The 13,903-nt window shown below is 39.5% G+C and overlaps 1 protein-coding gene across 1 annotated transcript in view; it reads left to right on the top strand.

Annotated features, from left to right (window-relative positions):
- LOC136666029 (probable G-protein coupled receptor 153) overlaps positions 1 to 13,903 on the top strand; it is a 55,031-nt gene that overhangs the window by 10,544 nt on the left and 30,584 nt on the right. The window contains exon 2 of the mRNA XM_066643982.1: positions 12,157 to 12,685. Coding sequence (XP_066500079.1) covers positions 12,333 to 12,685 — 353 coding nt within the window. The 5' untranslated portion in view covers positions 12,157 to 12,332. The remainder of the gene's footprint in view (positions 1 to 12,156; positions 12,686 to 13,903) is intronic.

Here is a 13,903-nt window from a genome sequence, read left to right as displayed (position 1 = left end):
CACATGCTATGCCACACATCAGATTCAGCCACTTTTATAGAAACCGAGGTAGAGCAGCCGTACTCATACAAACACCTTCCCAAAAACATCAGGAGCAGGATTACCAATGTAGCAGCTCAAACATCTACTTCTAGACCTGACCTCAGAAGACAATGGGGCTAATAGCAAAACAGCACAGCAAATAAAACGGAATGAAAATATATCACGCAAAAGGAATTGAAAAATATATTTTACTGAGTAATAAACTGAGGAACACACACTTCAGTAAATGTATCTAGCTGCCATTTGTATTATAATGGTACAATATACCTTTTGTATAGTTTGGTAAATTGGAACAGGCAACCAACTCACTACCACAATGTAATTGCCACCAAAACATCATCAACCTCAACACACTTGGAGGAGAACACCAAATATACAGTATACATGAACTAATAGACGTCTAGGTGTGTTCTCCCTGTGTCCGCGTGGGTTTCCTCCGGGTGCTCTGGTTTCCTCCCACAGTCCAAAAACACACGTTGGTAGGTGGATTGGCGACTGAAAAGTGTCCATAGGTGTGAGTGTGTGAGTGAATGTGTGAGTGAATGTGTTGCCCTGTGAAGTACTGGCGCCCCCTCCAGGGTGTATTCCCACCTTGCGCCCACTGATTCCAGGTAGGCTCTGGCCCCAACGTGACCCTGAATTGGATAAGGGTTACAGATAATGAATGAATGAATAATAGACGTCTACATTTGAGTCTCATTCTACTTCGTGAGGGGGAATGTTAATCCCACCCACCCAGAAATGGTAAGCCATTATTCTGTATGGAGGTACCTCATCACCAGCATCACTGTGGATCACACTCATTGAATAAATAATCTTTTAAAATTAAATGTATACAATTTTGAATAAATGCGTTAAATTTGAGCAGCTCTAAACCCAGAGGACTAATAATGGCTAATTATATCCTTTTTGTTTGGAAACATGCACCTGGTTGATGTCTTTAACTACTCACAATATGCCCAATGTGCTCAGATAAACACAATATGATATAATTGTCACAATACCAATAAATAACATCATATTGCCCAACTCTAATTATGACAATATAGATGGCAACAGTAACAGTAATCACTGGAGAACACATTTTTAGTTCTGCAGCGGGTTCTGAAATAGCCATTGTGAGTGTCCTCAAATACAGCCAATGCAATGAAAAAAGCATCTGACTCACCCAAGGTTTCTTTTGTATTTCTTCATTGTTCAAAGCACAGTATCTCTGCTGAAAGACTGATTCATGTGTCTGGTGTGGACTCCGCTGTCATTCTTTATTCCCTGTGAGGTGCTGGTTTTGATACAGCACCTTTAACTTTGGTGAGCTACCGATGGGATGAGTTTGAGTGGGTTGAAAGAAGAGCTGTGGTGAGGGTAGATTTTTAGGGCTCGTTGAAAAGAGTTTGTGGCAAGGATTTTAAATAAAAAATACAGACTGGTTTTAAGAGATGGAACATGAATCGTTATTCATTTATTTGGACTGGATGGGTCTGTTGTTTGGTTCTTTGTGTTTTGTTTTGGAGCAAGCCGTTGAATACTGATATTAAGCACATGTTCATTCGTTTGTTCTCTGTTGTTTGTCGTGTGCTTTTTTCTGCTTCACCTTTATTTAGACCCTCCCTTTGTACAGTTGTTCTAATAGAAAAGACCACAGTTGATTATAGGATGTACAAACAGAACATCACCTACTAATTAACTACACAAATAATTCGAAAATGGAAAGATTATGTAGATTTCCAATCTGAGAGATGTTGGGTAAAATGCAAATGATATAAATGAAACAAATCAAGTACTGTACATGAGCTCTACTCTAGTGCAAAGAGTCAAGACTTGTCCAGGGTAGTACTGGGCGATATGATCACAAATCTACATCATGTTTAATTGAACATTTTACCTTGATTATGGTTATAATATGATTATTATATATATATATATATATTTGCCCTCACATTTCACTGGCAAGGCTTGTACTGTAAATATGCTCAAGTATTATGGGATATTTATTCTAATGTTGCTGGGAGCTTGTCCGTCATTCTTGGTTATGTGATTGTGCTTCAGGGCGGCACGGTGGCGCAGCAGGTAGTGGCGCAGTCACACAGCTCCAGGGAGGATTCCAAGCGGGTTCGATTCCCGTTCCGGGTGACTGTCTGTGAGGAGTTGGTGTGTTCTCCCCGTGTCTGTGTGGGTTTCCTCCGGGTGCTCCGGTTTCCTCCCACAGTGCAAAAACACACGTTGGTAGGTGGATTGGCGACTCAAAAGTGTCCGTGAGTGAATGTGTGTGTCTGTGTTGCCCTGTGAAGGACTGGCGCCCCCTCCAGGGTGTATTCCCGCCTTGCGCCCAATGATTCCAGGTAGGCTCAGGACCCACCGCGACCCTGAACTGGATAAGCGCTTACAGATAATGAATGAATGAATGAATGATTGTGCTGCAAGTGTTGAAACAGAGTGGTGGGATAAGGTTGGATGTGTTTACATTTGACTTCTTTATGTTCTGTGTTGTCTTCACTAAAATGAAACCACATCAAAACGACAGACACAGTATTTTTCTTTGGTCAAGGCTGCTCGAGTTGCTCGGTCCACCTCTGTGTTTAGGTTCTCCTCCATGTTGTTTTCATGAGGCAACATGCCTACATGTGTGGTAGTATGGTCTAGTAGTACTAGTTTTTGTCTTCAATCAAATAACAGAATATAGTGGCTATTATTTGTTCATGTTGTATTTTAGTGTTTATCTGTGTTCCCATTTGAAGGCACCTCATATATTAAAAAAAAATCTCAGCCTAGAAATATCAGGTTTAGATATATCACTACATGTTCAAGACTTGGTCCTTGAGGCTTCCCCTCCACCTCAGAGGACATTTCCACTCATTCTCCAGCTGTGATGCCCCTGAGCAGGACCATATGGACATAAACAAGTTAAAAATTAATAACAAACACACCCAATGGATAGCCCATTGCTGAAGTGAGTGAGCCAACATTTTTAAATACAGGTTTTTGGCGTGTCAGTCAAACATTCCCCCCCGTGTCAAAGTAGGCAGTTGTTGACCACAATGTGTTGTGTTTGTTTGGAGGTCAATGCAGAAGTTTATTAAACTGTCCCCTTGAAGGATTGATAGAGGTAGAAACCAGAAAGAATAAAACAGAAAAACTTAGGTGCATGCTAGAATAAAGAGAAGTAGATTCAATTGTGTATTTCTCCTAAAACATATAATTTTAAGTCAGTTTCCATATTGCACCCCATTAATGGTGTTGGTGTAAATAAGAAAATTCAGTTCCCTGAATCAAAAGTCTAATTTTCTTGTGATTAACACTTGATTATCTTGATATTGCATGATAAATGAATCATCAGAATCAGAGCATTCCAATCCACAAAAGCCATTTACCAATAACTGTCAATCATATTTCTATATGCTGGATTTCCACAAAGTGTCAAAATGATATTTCCATTGTTTTTTTTCTTTTTGTTTTTTTTTGATGAAGACTGTGATTACGAAAACCTTGAATAGAATCCAGTGTAATTCCATAAATCCAGCATTTAATGACAGACACTTTATTGGTCCTGACAACCTAAAGCCTGCTGTGCGTGCCAAGAAGTGTTTTAAAGTACTTTATGTTCAAATGAAGTTTATTCATAAGAGAAGAGAAGTTCTGCTGAGTAAAAAGGTTAATCAGAAAGGCCGTTATGCCAGTGAGCACAGACATTTATTTTCTGCCAGATCTGTCTCACAGGCCACAACTTAATACATTAAAGTGTTATATAGTATATATTCTCAAGAGTAAGTAAAAGTGTTGCTGACTTACTCAAAAAACTTATAGTAGAGTTTTGGCACCTGAATTTTAAGATTTTAGTCAACTGCTTTTGTTAACATTACTGTTCCAACCCCTTCCCAGCATAAGCTATTTCATACTGGTGTCCAATAAATAGTGGGTTTTTTTAATGATTAAAAAAAGGCAACAGAACAGTTTAAATGTCTATTAATAGTTTAATAGTACACTGGATTCACAGCAGGAACAGTATGTTTGCAGTTTGGTTTGTAACATGATCAATGCTAGCTGAGCTAACACGATTAGCATTTGTCTGTATATTCTCAAAAGTTTAGGTTGACTTTTTTTTCCTGTGTAAACTTCAAGTCACATCTGACAAAATGTGTTATGTCTGATTTAAAGCAGCAGTGAAGAGGTGCAGATTGGTGCTCAGGGACTGAGCTTTGGTAAAAAAAATCACTGACTGAGCTTAAATGTAAAATATTTTTTATATTCAATATACATTTTGCGACAAGCTAGTGCTGCTGTTACTCCTACTATTTCTCATCTGCTGAACAAAAATCAGCTTGTTTTAACCTTTCTATGACACCTAAATAGGCATCTACTGAACCTGTAAAACTGGGGGATTAGCATTGTGCTTCCTGCCAAAAGCTGGGTGGCAGACTTACTGTATTACTTCTGTTGATCTTTCTCTTTCTCAATTTTTCTTAGTGCATTCAATGTGGAAAAAACAATAATATGCCATATCTAAGTTATTTCAAACTATTTCTCTTTCTTGCTTGTTTGGCTGATGTAGTACATAATGTGCTGTACAAAAGCCATTTAATTCATTTGCGAGTCTCTAGAATTAATTGTATGAAAATCTAGTTAAAAGCCAGTTAAAAAGGTGTGGTCTTGAGCAGATAATGGCATTATTCCCTGTGGCAGCAACCCTTTTCTGGACTCATTCAGTTAAGGACTATATGGGTTTAAAGATCTTGTGAAAAGCTGAGAATAGCCAATTATGCTAACTCAACTCAAGGCCATGTTTCTAATTTAGACAGAGTAAATCTGCTAGCTCACTTTCACACTCAATCGCTTGGTCCCAGAGGAATCATATAAGTGGACTCTTTTCAACCTGAGCACTTCATATAACAATCCAGTGCAAGTTCCTTAAAAAGCATTTACATTATCTCACAATAATAGGGGAAAATTAATTCAAACACCACTGGAAAAAAAGGCAGTCCAATCAAATACTTTTCAGTTTGATCTTTTGCTGGAAGGCTGAGGTCACGTAATGTTGTCAGTGAAGCCATTAGCCACTGATCACATGCTTATATAAAGAATCTTTGAGGATTAAAGTCTGCTGTTTTGATTCTCCTGATTCACTTGAATCTTTATGACAGACTGAAAGCCACAGTCAATACAGTTATTTACATGTGAACTGTTAGGGCTTTCCATTGGACCTGAGGGCAGATAAGTGCTGTTGATTAGCTTAGCAAAGCAAAGCTTCAAATGTATGTCTTTCTAAGGTTGTCCCAACTGTTTACAGTCTTAGCACAGCAGTTCATGTTTGTGTGGCAGCCATATTGTGTCTAATCCTGAAAGCTGTATATTTAGGTGTCTGGAAAATTTGAGAAAAAATGTAGATTGAGTGTAAAACAAAATTCTGCTATAATTATTTTTGCTTTGTTTATATTATTTTTTTCTTTGTTGTGGCAACAGTTGTTTATTTCTTACTAAATTATTAAGTTTAAATTTAAAGCTGGTCTGTTGTGGTCCAAAATCTAATCTCTGAATGGTTGAATAATCTTTGCTTCAAATTGCAACTCTTACCATTTGTTTTACCTGTAACAATAGTGGAACCCATTTAGTGCTAAATAGAAATACTTTTTAAAATGTTCTTAAAAATTTGAATGTTTTTAATGAAAAAGTAGCCCATGTTTAGTTTGTGAACACATCGCTAACATTATGTTCAAAAGTGGCCTGAACATTTGACATACTGAAAATCTGTTCATTATAAAAAGTCCATTCTGTTAGAAAATAAAATGTCAAAACAAAATGACATTTATTTTTTTAACATTTTCAAGACTTTTGGAAAAGATAATTGTTGTAATTTGAGCAGTTTTTCATAGAGTTTTAAAGGTTTCATTCCAAAATGTTTTTGTAAATGTTCCCTTTAATGAGCACAAGCTGATACACTGTAAGGACAATATAAGACAAATATCAAAGCCCCATACTTTGATGTTTGACTTGTTTTAAAGTAGCCTTAGTGCAAACTAGTTTGAAATCTTCAGCCTATGGACAGTTTGACATTGTGCTCTGAAATGAATACAATTTTGTTGAACATTTTATGAAATGAAAAGGGATTAAAATTTACCAGTGGGATAAAGTACTTGGGCTCCTGCTGTGGCCTCTTGAATTTACTCCACTGCATGAACTATTTTAGCACTTTAGCTCAATTCTTTACTGTCATTTTTGTTTTACTACATGATTTAAATCATATTATAGATTAATCAGAGAAGTCAAAATACTGTGACTACAGAGCATCACTTTTAAGATTCTGTGTTAACACTCTTCTGCAGCTCATTCTTTATAAAGGCACATGCATAGATAATTCTTTCATTACAACAGACATAATCCAACATCATATACTGATTTTTCATGAAGCCCATATGGAGGTGTTTTGTAGACTTCTAAATACCTTATAAAATATTTTGTAAATCGGCTGGATTCTACCCTCTCACATCCAAAAACTGACAATGAGAAACAAACCTCTTTTGGAAAATGACTGGAACTTAAAATTCAGGTAATGATTCTTGAATTTTATGTTATTTGATCATCACTGATGCAGTAATATGCAGTTTACTTCTATTTTTAAAGCACTTATTTTTTACCTATGCCACACACACCGCTGTTATGGACCAAAGTATTGTATCACTGGTCAATGAATTCAAGTGTTTCATTCAGCCCCATTGCCACAGGTGTATAAAATCAAAGTGAATTTAATTATTATACTGTAATAGGATGTCACCATTGCAAAGTCAGTTCATAGAATTTCTTCCCTACTAAATATTCCATGATCAACTCTGAGTGCTATTTACTGAAAAGTGGAAGCAAGGCCATTTAAAGTTACAGAGAGAGGTCGCCAAGTGCTGAGGTACGCAGATTCCAGTCCAAAACCTTCTCTGGCATTAACAACCGCAGAAACCCTCTGCACTTGGAGCTTCATAGCATAAGCTTCGAGGGCTGAGTAGCTGCATGCAAGCCTTTCATCACGAACCACAATGCCAAGCGTCAATGGAATGGAGTAAAGCACATCACCACTGGAGCTGTGGAAACGTACTATAGACTCACAAATCACGCTTCACTATCTGGAAGCCTGATGGACAAGTTCTGGTTTGGAGAATGCTGAGAGAATGTTAGCTGCCTGACTGCATTGTGCCAACTGTAATGTTTGGTGGCAGAGGGATGATGCCATGGTTTTGTGTTTCAGGGATTGGAATAGGCGCCCTAGTCCCAGTGAAGGGAATATTTGAAGCTTCAGCATACAAAGACACAATTGTATTCTTCCACCTTTGTGTAAACAGTTTTGAGGATGCTCTTTTCTGTTTCAGCATGACTGTGCACCAGTGCACAAAGCAAGGTCCATAAAGGCATGGTTGGATGTTTGTTGTGGAAGTACTTCACTGGCTCAAACAGAGCCTCAACACTCTTGAAAATATTCGGAATGAATTAGAACAGAGATTGTGAGCCAGTAGTGTCTGACATCACAAATATTATTCTGGGTGAATGGGCAAAAATATCTAAATTGTATAGAAAACCTTCCTCCCAAAGTGTAAGGTGTTAGAGCTACAAAAGGGGGACCAACTCCATATTAATGCCTGTGGGTTTAAAATAGGATGTTATAAAAATCTCCCACAGGGACAGTGTTTAGGTATCCCAATACCTGTATCTATATTGTACACATGGTTTACAATATGATCAGCAAAGATCTGCCTTGTTTCTTGTAAACAAAACTTAATGTCAACCTGACAGTGAAGTAGACCATGAAAGGATAGAGTTTCTTTGTGAAACACAATAACCAGCCACCACTATCCTTTCTCCTCTGGCTCTGAGCCGCTCTGGAGGGAACAATATCAAGCTGATTATCATATTTCGCTCAGCGCTGCTTTGTCACCACATGAGAGCAGATGGGATGATGCTTTGCTGTCTTGCTGTTTGTGTTTTTTTATGATTTAGGATGTGGATGACACATACAGGCAGTGTGTTTAACATGTGTTACTCTCTCATTTAAATGAAGAGTATGGCCAGAATGAGATGAGAGTCTTATTGAGTCACTGGGTTTTAGTGAATGCTAATGATTTGTTGTGGCTTCCTCTGTTCTGTTGTCAGAAACATCTCAAGTAAGATGGCTGCAGACTGTATTTGAACTCAAAACAGCATAGTAAAGATGGGTAGATTAAAACACATTTTTTTAAAAACCAATTTACTAATCTGTCTTGTCTATGCCAGTTCTAACTTGTTGCTAACAAGATTCCAGACACATCTGGGTCAATCTGTGTCACCTTGGTCACTTAGGACATTTACGGCACTGGGGATTGTCGCGTGAGCTGGATCAGATGTCACGAGCTGGGCTAGAGTTGAGTTACGATGTGTGTTGTTTGGGCCAGCTTTTGGCCAAGATTTGGTCAACAACAAACCTGATATCTGGCCCATATAACATGGACCTGTGGCAGCCAGACTCACCTTGAGCCAACCCTGTCATTCAAGGCCAAATGTGGGTCGTATGGGAACTGCTGATGTGCTACATTTGGGACAAAAATTTATTGCTATCTGATTATTTCTTTTCTATCACATGATGCTACAAAGCTAGATGTTTTAAAGCTAGCACTTGCTTTGATGAAAACACTGGATCATAAAAGACATCTCCATTTATTGATAAAGATTGTATTTCTTATATTACCTGGACTCTGCTGCTGCATGCTGTTTTGTTTTAAATTGTTTGCAACATTAATGCATAATGGATGAATAAAAATAGTTCAGAATTTTGCGAAATAAAATGTATTTTCATTAATGTACTTAGTTTTCTAGACAGCAGTGATATGTGGAATTATATTTTGCACTGTCTTCTTAGTGTGGGCATGTGAGGGTTGTGTGGTGCTTCTGTCACTGGCTGGTCTCACTGTAATTGTATGATTTGGCTTGTCCATATTGTTAACACTACAGCTCTCCCGATAGCTGACACTTTCTTGTATCGTTTCACCCATTTTTTTGTTGGGTGAACTCAATTATAGCATGCTGACCATGTGTCTGTATTAATTGTCACAAACCAGCAAAAAAGGCCTCAGGCCACTGCCTCTTTTCATTAGTAAGGCTTTATTTTTCCAAATTTTGCTTCAGCCAATCAAATTTGATAACATTGCAGTAAACAATGTCCACCAGTCCGGTTCTATTTAAAGGAGGAGTCATCTGTAGAACCAAAACGTGGCAGTGTTTATAAAAGTGAATATTTATACCATATAACCAATTTACCATATGATAATCTGATATTTTCAAAGTACAACTCAAATAAGAGGCAAAATGCAATTGCTTTGTAGTCCCTGAATGATTTATGCTCCATAGGGTGGGTGCCCCACAAACAGGGCATGGTAAAACAGGTTCAGTACAGAATTTCTGATACATCCAGGTCATTAGGTAATAGTTTAATGGATATTTCATTATATAGGGTTCCCACATGAAGGCAGTTGGTTTTTAAAATGTTTAGTACAGAATCTCTGACACTTTCAGGCCACTAGGTGTCAGTATGAAGGCTGTTTCCCAACACGAAGAAGAATAATTCAAAAATTGAGTAATTGCTCCTTTAAAAGCAGCCATTCAGCTTGCTGGAAATACCCAAGTGGAAAAGTCCACTGTCACTGTTTTGCAATAGTTGAGCCAAACATTATAAATTACTAATTCCATCTTGGCCAATTTTTACTAGTGATTTCAAAAGTAAGTTGGAAATTTTACCTTCACTGTTTCACTCTTTAACAAAACACCACTGAGTCTCGTTAAACTAAAAATGATTTTCAGTAGTGTGGTGACAAAATGGCCGCCGAGTGGACAGACTTTCTTATAAGGAATTTGCTCATACTTTGCCATCCTAATTTAAATATTCAAGCAGTCTAGCTACATGATGTATGAATAAAAATAGGCAAATAGATCAACATTGTCTGAGAATAACAAGCTGCAGGCATGCGTTTATATGTTAGTCCAGCAAAATTCAAAGTTTGAAGATGTTAATGTTCCAGCAGTGGGACTCATTTGAAGCTCATGTTGTTCCTTTATGTCTCCTTGTCTCCACTCTTCCCCCAGTCCCTCTAACATCTTTCTCCTCTGATCTTCCCTCTGTGTTTCTGCTGTCCTCAACTTCCCTCTGCCTCTGATGTCTCTTATCTTTTTCCTTAAACCCTCTCTTCTCCACCTCCCTTTTGCTGTCTTTCCATCTTCAGCTCTTCCTCCTTCTCTTCTCACCTCTCTTCCTCTCCATCTGGCATTCACATTTTTCTCCATCTCCCAGCTCCACCTCTTCTCTGCCCTTAGGGGATTCTGTAAATCGATTGGCTTGACATTGTCCTCTGATATTTCTTTGCATTTTTTTCCTACTCATTTTCCCCCTTTCCTTTTCTTCCTTTTCATCAACCACATTAGTACATCCAGTATATACAGGGGGTCCTCGACTTACGACGTTGATCCGTTCCTACGTCGCGTCGTAAACCGACTGTACGTAAATAACATACTGTAAGCACTTATCCTATCCTAACACCTATCTTCCTCGGACCCAAGCCACGTAACCGTGTATTCTTCCGCCGCGCACAACAAACATGGAGTTCACATTACAACGTTTACAATGCAAAACCACTTAAGTCGAAACAAGGCTTTATACAGTAAATGGGAGATGTGTCGTAACCACGAAACATCGTAACTCGGGACTGACGTAACCCGAGGAGTTCCTTTACTCTCAAAGTTAACGCAGGTCCCTGGAGTATTAATGAAAAGTCTGTGATATGATATGGTCATATAAAATATACCACAGGGATCAGACAAAACAGCAGCCTTTTCACCTGTTCCTTTAAAGTAACACTACGTAATATTTTTACCTTAAAGTTACAGCTTCAAAATCATTGTGATATTTCATTGCCTTGTAATAGGGAGAATAGAGCCTCTGTTGTTGATACTGTGGGCTCAGCACTGCAGTATCCTCACTGTGTAACTTTCTGAGGAGGGTAGGAAACCACAAAACTCACTTCTCTTCCCCATTGATTTCAGTAGAGTGCTATAAAAATTACGCTAGGGGGAGCCCCAGAAGCTAAAAACAACAAAATCTTACCTAGTGCTTCTTTAAATGACAATAAGCCACTGTTCACACCCACCTGAGTGCACAGCCCTGAAGTGCAGAAGATTTAATTTTGAAACATTTTGACTTGGCTCTCTTTCTTTTTCTTCTACTCTTTGTCGTATTTACTCAGCACCCTTACATCTTCATATTGTTGTGTTTGTTTTGCTTCTTTTAACCTTGTCTTTGTGTTTTCACATAAACCCCCACCCCTCAGACAAGGTGCGGGACATTTCTGACGTGTTTGCACTCGATGTCAGAAGGGAAGCCAAATCAGAACGGCTCGTTTTACACCATGATTTCTGACTTTATCTCAAGTAAAACTGCACGGGTAAATGTTTGTTTAAATTTTGCATTTGAAATGAAAGATGCACTAAATAGGTATGTTCACATTCAATCAGGTCTCAGTTCACAACCAAGATTTCTTTTTTTTTTTAACCCTTTATGAACACCAGATGTGCGTTACACTGAGGGAATGGTTTAGATTGGTTTAGGTGTTTAAGAACGGACCAGGGACTACACTACACTGTACTGCCATTCCAGACATCCAAGGACACTTTACAATCAACAGAGAATGGTATTCCATTCAACACACACACACACACACACACACTCATTCACTCACATCAGGACAGTTTGTGAAGCCAGTTTATCTAACCTCCATGTTTTTGGGTTATGGCTAACTCTGGCACATTTACAGTTAATTTGTCTGTTAATTAATGACTGCTACTGTCAAATATATGAATAAAATAAAAATCAAAATGGCCACGGCTTGTTGCAGAAAATCCCTTGGTCTTGGTGTTTTCGTATTCATTTAGAGTACATTTCCATGATTTGACATGACTCCAAATTGCATCTTCATGGTTTCTTGTTATAATTCAGTGTTCGTGGTGTAATGAAAAGGGAAGGAAATCAGAGGAAGGGTGTACTCTGGACGCTCCAGTTACTGAGCTAATATCCAGGACTTTAAATTTATTTATTTTTTTTTTTTGTTTTTACTCCTGTAGATGTTTTGACTCCGGCCTCCCACTGTCCTGCTCATCGAGGAAAAGGTTCGCCGCCCCAGTAGGAATGCCCCCTCTGGCCCGGTGCCAAGCTCCGCCCGCTGCCACACCCACCACTCCTCTTCCTCTCGCCATCCCACCCCCTGACACCCTCGCCGCCATCCGCCGGCTCCTGCACCATGAAGGATGAGGTCATCAGCACCAACGCGCTGGCCTGGCTGGTCTGCTCAGGCGTGTCCATCCTGGCCAACGCCTGGGGCATCCTGAGCGTGAGCGCCAAGCAAAAAAAGTGGAAGCCGCTGGAGTTTCTCATCTGCACGCTGGCCGGCACACACATCCTCAACATGGGCATCCCCATCACCATGTACTGTGTCATCCAGCTGCGCCGCCAGCACTCCACCTACGAGTGGAACGAGGGGCTCTGCAAGGTCTTTGTCTCCACATTCTACACCCTCACCCTGGTCACCTGCTTCTCCGTCACCTCGCTCTCCTACCACCGCATGTGGATGGTGCGCTGGCCTGTCAATTACAGGTAAGGGCCAAAGACTAGGGTCTGCGTTTGCTTGGCTTGATGCTGATTAAGAAGTGTGGTTGCCATGGTGTCGGTCAAGCTGGAAACTGTTGTCTTGGAGATAAACATAAAGCTACAAAGAGGTTTTTACGAAGCTAAATTTGTTTTAATAAATCTCATACTGTACTGATTGGTTTGTTTAAGATTGTCTTTCTGCTAGAAACCCCATTCTCTTGTGCCATAAGCCACAGAAAGAGGGATCACAGCTTCTACAGCCAGAATTCACATGTTTAAGCTTTAAAGAAACACAAGGTAGTATTTTTACCTTTAAGTTACAGCTTCAAAATCACGGTATCTCCCTGCTGACCTGTAATAGGGAGAACAGAGATTCTGTCGTATCTAGTCTGGGCTCAGCACTGCAGAAACTGCACTATGGAACTTATAGACGAGGAAACCCCATCTACCCATTGATTTAAGGACAGTGCTGTAAAAGTAAGCTATATTCTACAACTGTAGGGGGAGCCCAAGTGCAACGATACCAAATCTTACCAGTCTTGTTCATTCATTCATTCATTATCTGTAACCCTTATCCAGTTCAGGGTCGCGGTGGGTCCAGAGCCTACCTGGAATCATTGGGCGCAAGGCGGGAATACACCCTGGAGGGGGCGCCAGTCCTTCACAGGGCAACACAGACACACACATTCACTCACACACACACCTACGGACACTTTTGAGTCGCCAATCCACCTACCTACGTGTGTTTTTGGACTGTGGGAGGATACCGGAGCACCCGGAGGAAACCCACGCAGACACAGGGAGAACACACCAACTCCTCACAGACAGTCACCCGGAGCGGGAATTGAACCCACAACCTCCAGGTCCCTGGAGCTGTGTGACACTAACTGCTGCGCTACCCCAAATCTTACCAGTCTTGTTCCTCCTTTAAAAGAATGGTTTGGCATAAAGTCATATTCACACCACTTTCCTCTGTAACACAAATGTAGCAAATCAGCCAAAACTTGTCCAGCTCCAGGGCTCATATCCAATATTATTTTTTTGTATTTTATCTTTCCCCTGATGTCCTCTTATAATATTTGTGTGTGTTTATGTACCGTGAACAATGATGTTAATTATTCCATTAACCAAACATTTTTAAAATGAACAGTCTCTTTAGACAAAGAATGAAAAATGAGCACTTTTCACAGCTTTATTCCCTTATGTGATGTATTTATGGACAAA

The sequence above is a fragment of the Hoplias malabaricus genome, chromosome 14 (genome assembly GCF_029633855.1).
Source record: "Hoplias malabaricus isolate fHopMal1 chromosome 14, fHopMal1.hap1, whole genome shotgun sequence".
Lineage (NCBI taxonomy): Eukaryota > Metazoa > Chordata > Actinopteri > Characiformes > Erythrinidae > Hoplias > Hoplias malabaricus.
This window is presented reverse-complemented; position numbering and strand designations above follow the sequence as displayed.